The sequence below is a fragment of the Calypte anna genome, chromosome 1 (assembly GCF_003957555.1).
Source record: "Calypte anna isolate BGI_N300 chromosome 1, bCalAnn1_v1.p, whole genome shotgun sequence".
Taxonomy (NCBI): domain Eukaryota; kingdom Metazoa; phylum Chordata; class Aves; order Apodiformes; family Trochilidae; genus Calypte; species Calypte anna.
This window is the reverse complement of record NC_044244.1, coordinates 68,706,620-68,724,471: the sequence shown is the minus strand read 5'-3', so window position 1 is coordinate 68,724,471 and position 17,852 is coordinate 68,706,620. Positions and strand designations below refer to the sequence as shown.

General features: G+C 38.6%; 1 protein-coding gene across 4 annotated transcripts in view; it reads right to left on the bottom strand.

Annotated features, from left to right (window-relative positions):
* Positions 1–17,852, bottom strand: part of ACSS3 (acyl-CoA synthetase short chain family member 3) — an 87,470-nt gene that overhangs the window by 15,354 nt on the left and 54,264 nt on the right. For all 4 annotated transcript variants that reach the window (XM_030453486.1, XM_030453504.1, XM_030453493.1 and 1 more), the window contains 2 exons: positions 7,700–7,795; positions 3,778–3,841 (listed from right to left, as the gene is read on the bottom strand). In XM_030453486.1, coding sequence (XP_030309346.1) covers positions 3,778–3,841; positions 7,700–7,795 — 160 coding nt within the window. The remainder of the gene's footprint in view (positions 1–3,777; positions 3,842–7,699; positions 7,796–17,852) is intronic.

The following is a 17,852-nucleotide window of genomic DNA, read 5'->3' as shown; positions in this document are numbered from 1 at the left end:
GTCATGCTGGAGAAGATTAAACAAAATAAAAAAAGAAAAACAACTACAACAATAAATATATAAACATATTTGTAACCTTGTAACCCCTGAAGATGAATGCCTAAATGTGGGGTCACACTAGAGAAGATAAATTCTGGCTTCAAGGATTTCACAATAACCCCAAAGAGGACATTCTAACGTGACAATATCCACTCCTGACAAGCACTTAAAGAGAGTAATGACTCAGATTGTTCAGCAGAGTTGCTAAGGATTGAGCTTATTTCACTTTGCCTTTCGTAGGTAACACTGAGCACTGACCCTGAGTTAGCTGTGTCATGCCTGCAGTCAGTGGAGAGACAGGAGCACATCTGGAAGGCAATTTATTTCATTTTAGCTAATGCCTAATACAGGTAGGATCAATGTTCTTACAGAATACTTTTCCCCGTCTCCACTGTTTTACTGTGGCACTACAGAGGTGAAGGCTTTGAAATACGGCCCTCCACTGTGACCTGGACTGCTGATACTGTAAACCAAGGCCTACGAAAGGCCAGAGAAATTTTAATTATTCATACTCAGCTATGGAATGATTGCACAACCTTACATATTTGTAAGGGACTGGATGGAGGAACCAATTTAATTACTCCTGTAGACCCTTTTAGGTTGGTCTGCAGGGATTGGGGCCACCCAAGCCACCTTTGCAAGCCCCCCACTCTCCCACCCTGCAAGAAATCCTAGTTAGCGCTTCCAAAGGGATCTATCAACAGATAAGGGTCTGCATATGGCCTAGGGCCTCTGCATAGAGATATGACCGAGATAAGGACTGGGGAGCAAAATGAGTGGCAGTCTGCTCTGGCCGTTCAATCTGATATAACCTCAACCACCCTTAGTAAGTAAAACAGGACTGTAAAAATGAGGGGCTGCGTTGGTGGGCTTTGGGAGTTTCATTGACACCAACCCTGCCCCGCTGGCTGGCTGAACATGGGTCCAGGATCACTGATTTTCTATTATCTCAATTTTTCTTCTACTCTCTCACTTTCTCTTTCCTATAATGAATACGTAATTATATTTTTTTCCAGATTACGCAGCATTAACATCCACATATCGCATTTTTTGTGATCTAAATAATCAGCCTGAACTTTTATAACAATAGAAGTATCTACTTTTGTCCTTTTTTTCATTATATATATACATACATACAACCATGCTTGTGGCTGACCTGATTTCCCTAGGAATTGCTCCAAAATAACCTTTGAGTAAGAGCAACAAAAATGCTATTTTGTTTGTAGAGAAACAGACCTTGAGTGTCATTTCACCTTGATCTGATCAAGGGGTATTTGGAAGGTCCAAGGGGGCTGTCATCATTTGGTTACTCTCAAAGGGTAACTTCAAAGGGAAACCCTGGCCTGGGAGTTGGAATCTCCTTTGGCTGTCATCTGAGTCAGGTCATGGGATGTGACAGCATGTCATAGGAAATCTTCATTTTAATGCATTCAAGGAAAGATAGTGTGTGCACTTAAACACATGCCCACGTGTCCTGGTGGCTTGGCTTAGGTATCAGAACAAAATGTTCCACTATGAGAACTGGGCACCACTAGAAAATTTTTCACCACATAAAAAAAAGTTGGATATTGGAATAATCTTCCCAGGGAAGTGGTAGATTCCCTGACTAGAAACTTGAAAGTCTCAGCTTGACAGAGTGCTGGGCTCTCTCATCTAAACCATATTTCTATCTAGAAAGGTTGGATAAGATCATCCTTGAGGTCTCTTCCAACCTGGCATTCTATGACTCTATGCTAAAAATTAGGCAGGCTATAGACTTCATCCTGAAAACACACATCTGTGCCACACAGTACAACCATTCCATCTGATTCTATTTTAATCTCCACAGGGGTCTAGTTACACTGGATCAATAGTACAGCTAAGCAAAGAAACCTCCACACCTTGCCAACTCCAACTCCCAAGCAAGCACGACACAACCTGCTCACATTTTTATCACTGCCTTTCTGCAGCATCCCCCAGTGCCCTCAGCTCTTTGGTGTCTCATCTCCAGCTCGATCCTCAGCTAACTCTTCTCTTTAGCAGCCCATCAATATCAGTACATTTGCCTCCTGAAAACAAGTCAACTCACTGAACGTTAATGTTAAACTTTTTCTTTCTATTCATCCATGCAGCCAATGTAGAATCCAAGATACCACAATTCTCTTAAAATATACAACTACAGAAGTGGATGAATGCATTTCTTGTGGGGCTTGTATTTGCTGGCAGTTAAGAGGAGTTCAGAAGGGAAGTATATTCCATGACTGAAAACCGAGGTGGCTCCAGCTAAGGTGTTAATCACAAAATAGGTACCTATCTGAAGGAACCCCCCCCCCCCATTTGCCAGAGGCAGCATGGGCTGTGGGGGGAGTAGGACCCTATCAAGCTTTACAGAAGGAACTGTTCTGGCAGCAGTGAGATAGCAGAAGGTAAGAGAAGATAAATGTAACTGATGTAACTGATGTACTTTCAAAAAGAATATTAAAGCTTATGGAATTTGTCTGATAGAAGTCTAGTAGAAATCACCTAAGTGACGCACAGCGATGTGGGTCTTTGGGGTTTTTTACTTTGGCTTGTTGGGTTTCTTGGTTTGTGTGTGTGTTTTGGTTTTTTGCTTTTTTCTAGAGTTCTTTTATGTATTTTTGCACAAATATCAACAAAATTGAACAGTGTTTCATGCAAAGTACACTCAGATGCATCCTGCTGTTTTTACAGATATCAGAAAACCCACAGGTTTAGGATTTGTGATCCTTCAGGGTTGTGCATCAGTTGGGATTAGGAGATGGAGGAAGAGGAGGCAGTGTCACACCAGTAAACCAAAGCATATCAATCTGCATTGTTATACTATATCACTAAACTGAAAGATACAACAGTGAAGAGAATGAGTCCAGTGTCTTGCTCATATATCCCAACAGGAAGGCTGAATCCTGTGCCAACAGGCTGGTGTCATCGTTTGATTTTGAGGAACTAAAGAAGTAGGGCTTTAAGACTCCCAGAGGGGCAAAACACAAAGGGACGGGTCTATCCCCTCCCCTTTCCTGCCCATACGCTATAAAGATGGGGAATGCCAGCAGCTGCTCCTCTTTTTTTTCTGTTCATCCTCGCTGCGCTGCAGTTCCCCTGCGCTCCTTTATCCCCAGCTCCCCACCTGCTCTCCAGAATCCACATCCATCGGCTGCTGGGAAGAGCCCTGAAGCCCCTCCTGAGTCGGCCCTGCTGCAAGGAGCCCTCAGGCACCTATCCCTGCCAGCACTGAGACTGGGTTGTATATAGATACTTGTATAGATTGGTGTTTTTATTCCTTTATTCCTGCTGTTACTGCTTTTCTCCTGTGCTAGTAAATCTGTCTCCAGTTGTTTTCAATTCCCAACTTTGAGTGTTCAGTTTTTATTCCCCTTTTATCTTCCCTTTGGGGGTGGTGGTGGTGGGGTAATAATAATTTGTCCCTTGGTTTTCAGACCACCCAAACTGCTAAGCCGTGCCAGCTGCTAATTAAGAAAATAGTAAACTTTGCTGTAGTGTATGGAAAAAAAAAAAAAAACAAAAAACCAGCAATCCATGCTCATTCCCCTGCACAATTTCATCTGCAATTTTTAAGCACTAATGGACATTAAAAGTTCCAGCAGTTTGGTATAATTGTCAGAAATAGACATGCTTTTCAACCCTCATTACTTCCGTTTCAGTTACCTGTATATATGTCCCAATCAAAAGACAACTCATGAGGGAAGCTTTTCTTAACTGTAAGAGACTTAGTTTGCTTACTTTACCACAATATTTCCTAAAGCCTTTGCCTTCACCGGTTTCTTATTTTCATCCAGAATCATCACTGCAAAAAAGCAATATAAGAGATTGCCTGTCAAATATTGCATCTTTGGGTGGAGGACAGCATCTTACCTTCATGGATAACAAGTTATGTCACACATTAGAATGGCAACACACTGAGCAACAGAAGGACATAATTAAGTCGTTTGGGAATTCCACACTAGATGATCTCATGACCTTATTAACATTCAGCTTTAAAAGTCTTACAGAATACTTGTGCTTTGGGAACAGAAAATACCTCAAGGTCAAAAAGGGAAAAATATAGAACTGAAAATGAAGACACTTTCGTTCTGGAAAAATCTAAACTTCCAAATAGTAAATGACCTCTCAGATACATGACAAATACAAGAAAATGCATAGAGGTAACATGAGTGAAAAAACAGCTAAGGTTACTGGAGGCTAACCCAGTTTGTGGAGAAATACTGTTCTCAGTAAATAAGTGTGTCTTGTTTTCAAAGACCCTCAGGACACCCAGAAGGATGCTCCCAAGCTGAAAAGGTTGATTGTAGTCTAGCATAAAGAGGTAAAGTAACTCGAAGAATCCAGAGGTTCCAGCAGGATCCTTTTCCCTGGATGACACTGTCCAATGGCTTTCAGGGAAAATGTTGTATCCTGGTACTGCTGTTCCTGAGGAAAAAGAAGGGAACTATCCTCTGCCATGCAGCTATCTGGGAAATCTACTACAACCACCTATGCCATCTGAAGGTGTGGGCATGAGGAAGGAATGGCAGATATCAACTTGGCCTGCAATAAATGAAATTAAATAAACTGAGATGACTAAAACATGGAAAAACAGGGAGGAAAGGATTCCACAGACTCAGCTTATATGGATTTAAAAAATGTGCCTTTGGAAGCATGCCCAAGCAAAAAAAGCAATGCTCAGCTGGACCTAAATTAACACAAATAATCTTATATTCTCTATTAGAAAGTTTCAGAGGAAATGGGGCAAAAAGAGTAACAAACTTCTGATTAAAACCCTGCTAAGGCACTTATGAGTAGTATCATATCCTATCTGTTCAGAAATTGCCAAACATCTGTAATTTACTATTTCTCAGTGAAGCCACTCCTTCAAAGAGAATGATAATTTTTAAGTAATGGAAGATGCTGATGAAAGCAATGACTCAGGACATAGACACAAGGAAGACCACTAGGCCAGTTTTACAAATTCAGCGACTTGGAAGGAGAAACTGGGATATGAAATCAAAACTATTAATGGAAACATAGAAGGCACTTAGAAAAAACTGCAAGAATGGCATAAATAAAAAGAATTTGTAATCTGTAAATACATTTTTTTTCTTATGTGGAAGAATATATAAGAAAAACCATAGATCGTGTAGATTCTAGACAATTTAGGCTCAGAACACACATTGAAAAAGACCCACTCACATCTAGCTTTAAAAACTCTACTATTTTTACTATACTAAAGTAAAAGTCATTCATTTTATTGTAACTATTTGATCAAGGTTGCAACTCCAGCATTTGTTCTCTTCCTTGCAGGCACTGTATTTTAATGTACAGAATTTGGAGAAGAGACATATTCCTGATTTACTGAAGAATGGACTTAATTCTTAAAAATGTGGGACTTTTTTCAGTTTGAAAACAATTGGAATTACTTGGAAAGGGTTCAAGAAGGTCAAATGGAAAGCACAATATAAATGTCTAATTTAAAGCAACAAAGCTAGAAATTGAGGGTATCTTGATTAATTTCTAAATGCAATTTGTGCCACTGAACTTTGGTATCATAGCTAAACACTGCCTTTTTTCATTATATTCCAAAAAATCAGCAAAGAAATCTGTTTATTTCAGCAATATTGGGACAAAAAAGAACTTGTTGTGTTTAAAAAAAAAGTAGATTTTTGAACTTTATATTGCAGCATAAATGTAACTTCAGGAAAGCCATTAAGTACTGCAGTGTTATCTAAATATATGGAATCTAGCTTATAAATGGCATAAGGATCTCTTCTAATTAATGTCCTAACAGCAGCAAAAAGAGGTGGGTGACAGCAAGATAGCCAGCAGCACAGACTTATTTAAAAACCCACTACTTTATGAATGGCTGCATCACAGGACATCAACTGACCTCAAACCAAAGACTGAAAGAGGTAAAATTCTTTCCAAATCTATAGTGAATTTCATTGCTTATTTTACATTTCATTTTAAGGCATACTTAAGACATTTCCTTCATTTTATTTGAAGAAATTACCAACTTATGCTATGCCTAATATTAACAAAATCTTTGTAGGAAATGTATTTAGTCTTGCTAGTCAAAATTTTTGCTAGGCCTGACTATCATCAGGATAGGATGTGAGAAGCAATTCCATTCTTCTAGTCTTTCATACTTGTACAACTGTGGACAAACTTCACAGCTTTGTTTTAATGGTGTTTTGCAGTTTTTGCTTGTCACAACTGTAAATGCCAAAACCTAGAGCTGCTGAAAATGCTTTTATTCAGCGTTTGGTTCTGCTTGGTTTTATTTGGAAAAAAAAAATGGGTCAGCTCTCTCTTCCCAATACTTTTCCTGAAGATGGTTTGCAGTTTAATGTTTAGGAGTTCAAGTAATTCTTGAAAACTAAGTCAAAATTAGAGTTCCAATCTATGAAAATATTTTTACATTCTTAAATCTGAGCCTGTACCCACAGAATGCAAATACCTTCCAAACACGGAATGCTTATTCTTTCAATGCTGGACCACAGCCTACCATTTCTACCAACTGAAAATAAAAACACTTCACCATCTCTTAAAACTATACCAGGAGTTCAAATAGTTTTATATCTTTGCCACATATTTGTGGAAGACATACACCTCAGAAAGAATTTTCCTTATGTACTTCAGATACTTGTCATATAAGATTGTAGGACCAAAAGAAAATTCCACTAATTTCAATGTGTCTTTGAGAGACAATTAATTTGATGTATGTTTTCCAAAATAAAACTAGTCTCTGAAAATGGATAATACAGGTATAACGGAAGACTCAAAGTGTGTAAGTTTTAGCAATTATTTGTCTAGATTTCCTCTTCTGCTAATGGTTATTACTAACATTTTTCTTCTTGATTTGCCAATGCAGATTTTACTGCTGCTTTCACTTAAAACAGTGAAACTGCAGAGAAAGCCTTAAATCACAGTATTTTTTTTCATATCTTTGTTGCATCCAGTGTAGAAATATGTGCTAGACCTTGCATATAATAAAGATAAGTTGATCAACTGAGAGCCACAAAAATGATCAGAGAGCTGGAGCACCCCTACAAAGCCAGGCTGAAGAAGTTGGGGTTGTTCAGCCTGGAGAAGAGGAGGCTCCAAGGTGACCTTTTAGCAACTTTCCAATACCTGGAAAGGGCCTACAGGAAAGCTGGGGTAGGGCTTTTTGCCCTGGTATGTAATGGGAGGACAAAGGGGCAATGGTTTCAAACTTGAAGAGGGGAGATTTAAATTAGGCATTAGAAAAAAAATTTTTCCTGTGAGGGTGGTGAGACACTGGCACTGGTTGCCCAGGGAAGCTGTGGCTGCCCTCTCCCTGGAAGTGTTCAAGGCCAAGTTGGATGTGGCCTTGAGCAACCTGGTCTAGTGGGAGGTGTCCTTGCCCATGGCAGGAGAGTTGAATCTAGATGATCTTTAAGGTCCCTTCCAACCCAAACCATTCTATGATTCTATAATAATTTTCTTGACTGTAATTCCAAATTTCTTATTTACAACCATCTTCCACAACACAAAAAAAAACCCCACCAGAGCTTGCTGTTCCAGTAAGGAAGAAAATGTGTTAAGAACACTGCAATTAGCTTTCCCTATGAGGTTTGAAAGCTAAACAGCACTAGATCAGGAATATAAGCAATATTCTTTACTAGTAGGATGTTCAGCACAGTCTTACCATTGTATCCTGGCACTGGTTTTCCTGCCTGTCCGGGTGGAGGTGTTGTAGAGTTCCCCAAACCAATACAGGAAGCAGTAATTGCAGAACCAGATTCTGGTAAGTGAACACAAATGTTCTCAGTTAGGATTGTTCTTAGTGTTATTAAGTATTTATTAGTTCTAAGTTTTACTTCTAGTTTTAGCACCTCAAAATAATAACAAAATCCCAGAAAAGCAGCTGAAGATTTAGAATTCAGGAGCTTTTCTGTATGATCTGATGCATTTAAGTTCATTATAGAAATATGCATTCTTCAAAAGGGAACTTTTTCCATTCCCTAGAATACAGAAGTAATCTGCATTTCAACTGTAGTTTATTCTGCTATGGCTATAAGGTTATATCACACCAGTTAGAAACTACCTACAGCAAAACCATGACAGAAATACGGGGTTGGGCTGATTTACTTCAAAGGTTATTTCATAATTCAATATCCTTGAGAAGAATGAATTCCATCAAAAAAGTACCAATCTGTTCTTGTTGATTATCCTGTTCTTGAAGAACAGTATCAAAATGTTTGTTGTTCTGGTTTTGATTTATTTGTTGTTCTATTCCAGTGAGACACAGGAACAGGCTGCCCAGGATGGTTGTGGATTCCCCCTCTCTGAAAGTGTTCACGGCCAGGCTGGATGGGGCTTGGAGCAACAGGGTCTGGTTGGAGGTGTCCCTGCCCATGGCAGAGGGATTGGAACCAAATGATCTTCAAGGTCCCTTCCAACCAAACCATTCTATGATTCTGTTTTGGTAAATAAATGCTGTATCTTGTTCATGACAATACCAGTCAGGAAGATCAGAGCAGAGGTAGTGCCTAACAAAACTTACTCGAAATCATGAAGTTAGGAATACATCTTCTCTAATCCTGGAGGTTTCACTAGTATTTCTTGGTGAGAAATGTTTCAGACAACGAAAAGACTCAAAAAGAAACAGGGGTTGAAAAGTCAGACCTAAATTTCCAGTGTTGCCAAAACAAGCTCAAAAGGATCAATCAAAGGAATGGGAATAAAACTGCTGCAAGATTTTATGAGCATAACCCAGGTACTTTCTCCTCCACCACCTAAAAACACCTATGTGTTTTACTAACTGCAGCATTTTGGACTCTTTTGGGAATGCTGGAAGGGGAGTGGGAGAAGATGATGTAAACTTTGAGCCACAGAAAACAAAGTGCATGTGGCTGTAAACATTATCAGGAATCCCATATGAGACTTTATAAATATGACTTTACCATTCTGGAGATGTCTCAGGTCACTTGGCCTGGAATTCATAGTCAACACCATCCTCAAGTATCAGGAAAAGAAAGAAGATTTGTCTTAAGCTCTCTATTTATATCTGATCAGTATGGTCAAAACTATTTTCAGTTCTTTTGCATTAGGAAATTACAGTTGTTTTGCTATGAATTCTCTCAGTTTCCATAGCATTCATCTGCCACTTTAGAAGTTGTCAAATGACTATTCAAGTGCTAAAAGAAGCAAGAACAAGAACAAAAATACAGAATATGTGGCAGTTTTAGTTGTTAGTAGCTGAAAAATTAGCATTATCACAATTTAACTAAGCTCGGGCCTAACTCCAGCTGTGGGACACAGAATGAGTATTGTCAGGCCTAAATGCTAATAAAGATGGGCAAAAAAACCATGCTTAGCTGATTCCTCATCTTTCTCAGCTCCTTCTTCTACATGATGCACATTCCCCACACCATTGCAGATCCTAACTCTTTCTTCCAACAAGCAGAACACCCAGGCTACTATTACAGTGGTTACATGATACCAAAATGACCCAGAGTACCCAGTCCATGATCACTCTGAAAGTTGCAGGAAAAGAAACTCACAGCTTATTGAACAGCTTAGGAGCTTCGTTTTATGAACAGTATCTATAGTGAAGACTTGCTTTCCTCTTATCCTCAGAATGAAAATCAGTATTTTTCTTAGAGACTACTGAATCAGAAAAGATAGTAGTAGGGAAAGTTTCTTTTTGACTTTGTTAGGAGGAAAAGTAGTGGTAGCATGGACTATATCTTGCTTTATATATTGCATGGCAAAAGCTAAAAACCATTCTGTGACAAATCAGCTGAGAAAGATACTGATCACTTTTTGCTGCTGAGAGGTAGGGAACACACCATTACTGTTAACCTGATATACCAGTAAGATTTGCATGAACTTGGAACTGACAAGCATTCCTTATCAAAAGTTCTCCATCCAAAAAACCTGAGGGAGAGGGGGAATCTGAAATTTCTGAAAATTAGTTTGGAGTTACTTGAATCTCTTGTACACTGCTAATGAAAACAATATGAACTAGAAGGGATACTTCATCATAGTAATTTGCCTGTCTTTGTCCTTGCTTTTTGGACAACAGTGAATAAGACCAAATGAAATCCTACTTATTCTAAATAAGAATCACAAGTTCTAAAACTTGGTGAATAGATCTTTATAATCACTGCTGTTTCTTCTATTGTCTTCTCAATTACCAGTGGATATATCATTTTTATATTTACACAGAGATCTGATTTCTAAGCTGTACACTTGGTTCCCATGGGTCAATAAGACTTTTTATATACATGAAAAAAATACGGGTTTTGGTGCTTAGACTAGATATTAAAGATGGAATCTCAAAAGCATCTGGTCTTTGTGTCAGGTTAACTATTCCTGAATGCTAAACATTCTTTCACAATGTAGAAGAACAAAGGAATGCAGTCAAAGGCTAGAAAGAATCTTTACACTGTACACTTTTCGGAAAATCAATGCATGTCTTCCAAATAGGATGCTGGACTGAAATATCAATTTACTAAATCTATCAGAAAATAGCAGCCCCTTCCTAGGACAGCATTTTTATCACAGAAAAACAGTGTGGCTTAGAAGTAGTATTCAATTCAAAATCCTACCGAAAACAAATCATCACTGTGCAGAATACAGAAAAATAATTACTGGTGAGTTTAATTACTGAATTATTTGATAATATTTAATAATTACTGAAAATTTCCACACCAATTATGTGCAATACAAGTACTTTGTGGCCCTTTTACAAATATTTTCAGAAAGTAAAGTTGCCTAAGAATCTTTGTTTTCAAATAAGGTTGGTTTCTCTACAATTCAAATCAGGACATTTAAGCAGGTTACAAGACTGAGGTCTGAAAGTAAAAACAGCAGCAGTTTGAAGAGAGATTAAGGCCTATCAAATGGACCTTGTGTACTGCCTACCCCTTTCATCAGGTTTCTGAATATACAGACATACCTTTTGTTCCTGACACTGACTGATACAGAGTTACAGAGTCCCCAGAATTAATGCACAGTGTTTAGTCAGATTCCCAGTGATGAAGTCTTTAGGAACCTCAATATTTTTAATGTAAGGAACAGAACAGTAGATCTGTCTTCCAGTCAGTCCCTTCTGCAAACATTTAGGCAGTAATCTTCCACTCACTACACAAGCAAGCTCACCCTCCAGCTTTTCATGGAGATCTGGATCATAAAACCAATATCCTTTTCTCATAACACCTTATAATGTGAAAATGAAACAGGCATTTAGAAGAAAGTCAATGAATAGCCCAGTACAGGCATTTATACTTTCTGGTAGGAAATACATGGGGAAAATACACTGCATTCTGACATTAGCATTTGAGTTTAGGCTGCACTAACTGAAAAATATAAGGCTGATTGCTCTGAATTTCTCAGGATGCAATGGAGAGACACTGGAAGCATGCAAAAGAGGTGGAAGTAGCTATGTGGCAGGAAGGAAAAAAAAAAAAAGAACAATCACTTGTCATACATTAACACATTAATGAATGTAATAACTATAATACACTAAATTCTCACTGCAGCAGTACTGTTCTGAACCATTCTCCTGGAAAAACTGCCATTTTGGCTGAACAGAATTAGAATTACTACAGCAAAGGACAGAACTGATAAAATGGAGAGAAGTTTCTATGGGAAGGAGGGAGATGCAGCTCCAAAGAGACTACTTGCACATGTTCCTTCCACATAGTAGTGATTTGAATTATGCCAGAAAGGTGGAATGAAGAATTCAATAAGGTAACAGCAACATGCTTTCCAGTATGGAAGCAATTACTGGGCAGCCAGGAAAAGAAAAATGGAGTATCAGATGATTTACAGCACTCAAAATCTGTTACATGGCATACCATACATCTTCCTTATAATAAAGCCAAATCTAATAAATAGCAGAAATCATATGTACTAGAAGGGTCCTGAAGATTCAGGAGCCAGATTATCCCTTATCCCGTATTCATACAGCCCTCATTTCCTTCATTCTTCAGCATACAACTGTACAAAACAAAGAAGTCAGTTTCCCAGTCAGTTCTTCATTGCTAAAACCTGAGCAAATTCCTAAGTCTCTGACTGCACTCACAGTACATGGCCTCACTCATAACTGGGGAGTTAGCACTGTGAACCCTGTCAGTTTCTCTCTAGATAGCCAGGATGGAGGCTGGTAGCCCAGCAGCAGTTTAGTTTTATGATTAGTGGTCTCAGAAGATAATTTCAGAGAACTGCTTTCACTTCTGTACAGCAGAACTCAGTCATGCCTTCAGCAAGGGCTCAAAAATATCCACTGTATTATTTTGCCATGAAGTCTTCTTCATCACTTCCCTGGGAGAGAGCTATACTCTGCCTAGCTCCAGGTTGGTGCATGAGATAATAGAGACCAAAATACACCTGGTTAGTGCTGGGTATTTAATTACAAACAACCTGATGCTAATTGTCCACCAACACCAAAACAGGGAAATGACACCTGACCACTGTTATCCCAGAGGACTAAAGGGCACAGAAAACAGGTTGAAAAATCCCAGTGCAATGGGATGTGTGATGCTGAGCTGGTAGCTGGCAGACTGCCACAAAAGTCCAGAGTACAGTTGCATCAACATTGTTACTATATGTACCACAGACCATGTTATACCATATACCATAATTTTTACAACATTCTAAAGGTACAGGCAAGTTAAAAGTACTTTTTAGCGTTTTTCAGATCTATGATAACCATATAATGATCCATGTTACTCATTTCCTCTTCATTTTGCTTAGCTCTGTTGTCAATTGGTGTAAAATTTAATGATGGCGATTATACTTACTGAAATTCTTGTCTTCTGTTATATTTAGGAGGGTACAAATTATGCAGCAAATTATGACAGAAAAGTGAGAGAAGTGAGAGACAACAATGACCGAAGAACTAGGAGAACTGTAAGTTCTTAAGGATTCCCTGATTCAGTTTTATCAACTGTCAGAAAGCAAGTGTGAAATTGAATCCAACTCACACATTATGCACAATTAGGTTAAAGACAATCTGTTATCCTAAACTGTGAAAGACTTTGCTGGCTAGCAGTGAAACTTCAAAAACTCTTTCATTCACAGTTTGGTATTTCATTTCAGCCCTTATTTCTGAGGAGTTTGACAGATGCAGCAGAAAAATTCTTGAAAAGTGATGGTAATTATAATTTATTTTTACTCCATCTGACTTCATTGTTAACTTATTCCTCTTATGAATCAGCCACACGTACCATCAACACAAGAAATACGAGGTGCATACCAAACACCAAAATACAGTGAGTAGCTGTCGAAATCTTAGCAAAATCTGTCCAAAATACCAAATTTTAGATGAGGTCTGAAAGTTGAGTGATTTTGAATCAAGATTTTCATAGTTGTCTTACAAGTAGTTTTCAGTTAAGACTTTCTTGCATGTTATTTAGAGAGACTATCACACCTACAGCATGACCTTGTCCATCAGGCTCTATACAATTTAGACTGCATTAATTTGGCAGAAGATTGGAATAATTTGCTACCTTGCAGTGTGATGGCTGCAAATCATGTTCCTTCATCTCAGTAATACTCTAAAAAAGAGGATTCAAACCCTCTGTATGTTAACTGTAAATCTCATGGAAAACCAAAAGAGCTTTTCACCTATTCTTCACATCCAAGTGAAATTAAATTTCACTTTTCTTACTTGGTTAAATTGTATCCAGAGCCTTAAAAAACCCCTCTACTTAATCATAGAATCATAGAATATGCCACGCTGGAAGGGACTCATCAGGATGATCAAATCCAACTTCTGTCCCTGTCTAAGGCACCCCTAGGATCACACCAAGTGCCTGAGAGCACCATCCAAACACTTCTTGGACTCAGGCAGGTTTGGTGCTGTGACCACTTCCCTGGGGAGCCACTGCTCAACTGCCCTCTGAGTGAAAAACCTATTCCTAATATCTAACCTAAACCTCCCCTGATTCAGCTTCCTGCCATTTCCCCAAGTCCTGTCTTTGGTCACAGAAGTGAAGAAATTAGTGCCAGTCCCATCTCTTCCCCTCATGCAATGAGGGGTCAGTTGCTCTGATTCTGCCCAATATGTGGCCACATGCATGGTAGGACTGGCCAAAGGGGTATGAAGGCAGTGCCAGAGATGAAGGAGAGCTGCTTCACTCCCTTTCACACACCCAGTTACACACTGCCATCACCAAGCTATTTATCTCAGTATATTTCATTTAAAACAGGAATAGTAACACAAGAACTTCCCCATAATCAATTTGTCCATTTAGTCTGATTCATGATTTAGGGTATCACTTTACATTTTACATGTCAAATGCAACACACGTACACATTTAAACACAGAATCATAGAAATGCTCAGGCTGGAAAAGCCCTTGAAGATCATAGGAGTCCAACCTCGTCCTAACCCTATTACCTAATTTCCCATGACCAACCACTAAACCAAGTCCCCAAGCACCTCATCCAGACCATTTTTAAACAAATTCAGTGAGGAAGACTCAACCACCTCCCTGAGGAGCCTGTGCCAGTGCTTAACAACCCTTTCTTTAAAGAAGATTCTCCTGATATTGAACCTAAATCTCCCCTGATGCAACTTGAGGTCGTTTCCCCTTGTCCTGTCATCTGTCACCAGTGAGAAGATGGTGACACTCTCACTACAACCCCACTCTCACAACCCCACTCTACAGCCTCCTTTCAGGAATTTGTAAAGAGTGATAAGGTCTCCCCTCAGCCTCCATCTCCCCAGACTATACAGCCCCAACACCTCAGTCACTCCTCACAAGGGATGTAAACCCTTCACCAGCTTTGTTGCTCTTCTTTGGACTTGCTCCAACACCTCAATGTCCTTTTTGTATTAAGGGGCCCAAAACTGAACACAGTACCTGAGGTGTGGCCTCACCAGCGCTGAGTACAGCAGCAGGATCACTTCCCTAGTCCTGCTGGTCACACAGTTTCTGATACAGGCCGGGATGCCATTGGCCTTCTTGCCCACCTGGGCACACTGCTGGCTCACATTCAGCCAACTGTATATCAATTCACCAAGGTCCTTTTCTGCCAGGCAGCTTTCCAGCTACTCTTCTCCAAGCCTGTAGCATTGCCTGGGGTTGTTGTGACCAAAATGTAGGACCTGACACTTGATCTTATTGACTTTGATACAGTTGGTCTCAGCCCAATGATCCGGTCTGTCCAGGTCACAGAATCTAGAGAGGTAAGTGCTTTCCTAAGCCAGGTAATTTTTCTGAAACAAACAGCTTTCTGAAAGCTCATCTATGTCATTACTCTGTTGGTTAAATTTTATACCAAATTCTAACCTGCAGTGGTACCAATGAATGCCTCCCACCGCAGCTGGGACACTATTTCCAATCTGTAAAAGGAAATACTATATTACATTCCGTGTTGCACTAATTATGTTTTTCTTTAAGTAAATGACCTAGCATTTCCATATTATTATGTATGTATACAGCACTGAGAATGACAGCTTCAAGCTTGTTTGCACAATCTAGGAATTATGATGTTAGAATTAACCTGACTGAAGCCACATTAAGACACGTACAACAGTTGTGCACAGCTAGCCAGGAGTAGTGTTTTCCTCATCTCTTGCAATAGTATGGAAGCAGAGGAAAAAAAATAAAACACAAAATAAACTAAAGATATTTTGAAAATCTGAAGCTTGTTTCTCAAAATAAAATCCATTTTGTTGATTATGTTTTATTTTCTGAAAGTACCTGAGTTTCCCTGTTTATTCTTGGAACTGAATGTCAGAAGAGAAACCAGCAATTCCTTTCTTATTTTCACAATGCCAAAATCACGTCTAGTCATAATGCAATACCATGAATACACAGAACACTTGTGAAGACCAAATACTACTTGTATAACAGTTCTATTACTATATGCAGTCCTCTAATTTAAAAATAAAATCAACCTTCAAAACCATTAAAATTCCCCCAAAGTTCCCTTTCACAATCCTATCCAAACACAGAATGCATTTACAACCACATATTTGTGGTATCATACACATACACAAGGTTTCTTGAGGATTTCAAAGCACATCCAGATAAAATCTCCAAAAGTAAACGTGCAAAATGTAATTATAAAGAAGTGCTCACTCTCTTAGATAAAGGTTGGTAGGCATGACAAATATTGAAACAAAACAAGGAAATAAGTTTGGTTATCATGAACTGGCAAGCTAGTCATAAAGCACCAGAAGTTAATGCATTCATTTTGTTAAGTATACCAGGCTCTTTTGGCTCCAAATGGTAATTTATAATGCACATCTTATAAGTTGCCTATAGCAAAATGACAGCCAAGATAATCAGAAGATGCTTTTTGGTCATATTTGGAAGATGTCAGGTGGCATGCTTAAAAATGCCTTAAATGTGCCAATGCATGGAATTATATTTTCAAACTAAAAATCAATTTCAAATTTTTATTTTCCTCCTCCTCTAAGCTCGTAGCTGATATAAGATTAAATACTATAAGATAAATGGAGATCATAAAAAGTAATTACACATCTCAGTGCTAACTGTTTACAGATTAATCATTTTGGGGAATCTTAGTATATTGTATGCATAGTAATACTGCGAAGATGGGAAACATAGATAAAATTACTACTGTTAAATTCCAATTATTATTTTTTTTGTGTATCAGGGTCTAACATTTTAGAAACTCTCATTCTCCCTTTTTCTACCTTCCCTGGGCAGCTTTTAATCCTGCAAAGGATCATTCCTTCCACGCACTAGATCCATGCAGCTTACTCGTAGCTTTCCTGTTCTTTAATCACCAGGAAAATCATCTACTTTACACTAATGAGGACTATTCTCTGAGCAACAACAACAACAACAAAAAAAAAAAAGCAGTTGCCAAGCAACAAGAATGAGATCAGCAACCTATAACATCTCTGCACACACACTAACTGGAGGTGCTGTCACAGCTTGTCACCTTCAGGCAGATGAGACAACACTATTCTTATTTAACATATTCTTTCCTAAAGGTGTCCCCTCTTCTCCATTTACCTGTTCAGTGCACACTAAGCATCTCTAATGGCTGAGCTCTGTAATTTAAAACTGCTTTACAGTTCTTTTATTTTCAGTCATCTAAGCCACATCAATAAAATCTTAAAAAGGAGGAAAACATTTATACTACTTCATTTATATTAATGCATGTCCCTGGCTGTATGTGGAAAGACACTCAGAAAAGAGTAAGATTAATAAGCACTGAGAAACTGAAGTAAAATGAGAACAGAAAAGCTTAATTCATACTTTATATCAATTCTAGGTTAGAAAATGTCAGCGGAAATGAGACAAGAGTGGTGACAGCACAGCTGATACTGAATTTGTATCAAAACAGAAGAGCTGCTGGTCAATAGTAAGAAAAAAGAGCATAGCCAGGAGGAAAAGGAAACACTGCCAACCATTTAAAGTGCAGAGGTGCAAGGGTGTCTTCACTAGAAGGACCTAGCATGCTTACTGAATTAATTATGCCCAAGCTATAATCAGTTCCATTAATACAAAAACAAAACAAAAAATAAAAGAATCCATCTTTTTGTCAATACAAAAACAAGGGATCCATCTTTTTGTCACACCACAACACTCAGTCCATATCTGAACCAGTACACTATTTGCACCATGATGCACTTCCCAAAATGCATGGGAGAACTGAAAGCCATGTGAAATGCACATCTGAAATAATCCTCAAGAGAGAAATATTTTTTGAGGAGAAAACACACTTCATGAAATGGGGGAGACCACACAGACTAGCACCACAATAAACCTGTGCTTCTGTAATGATTCATTTAAAGTAGAAACACCTTAGAGAATATGTATATAATCCAGACAAATATTTTTTCATGTCCAACACACACCTAAA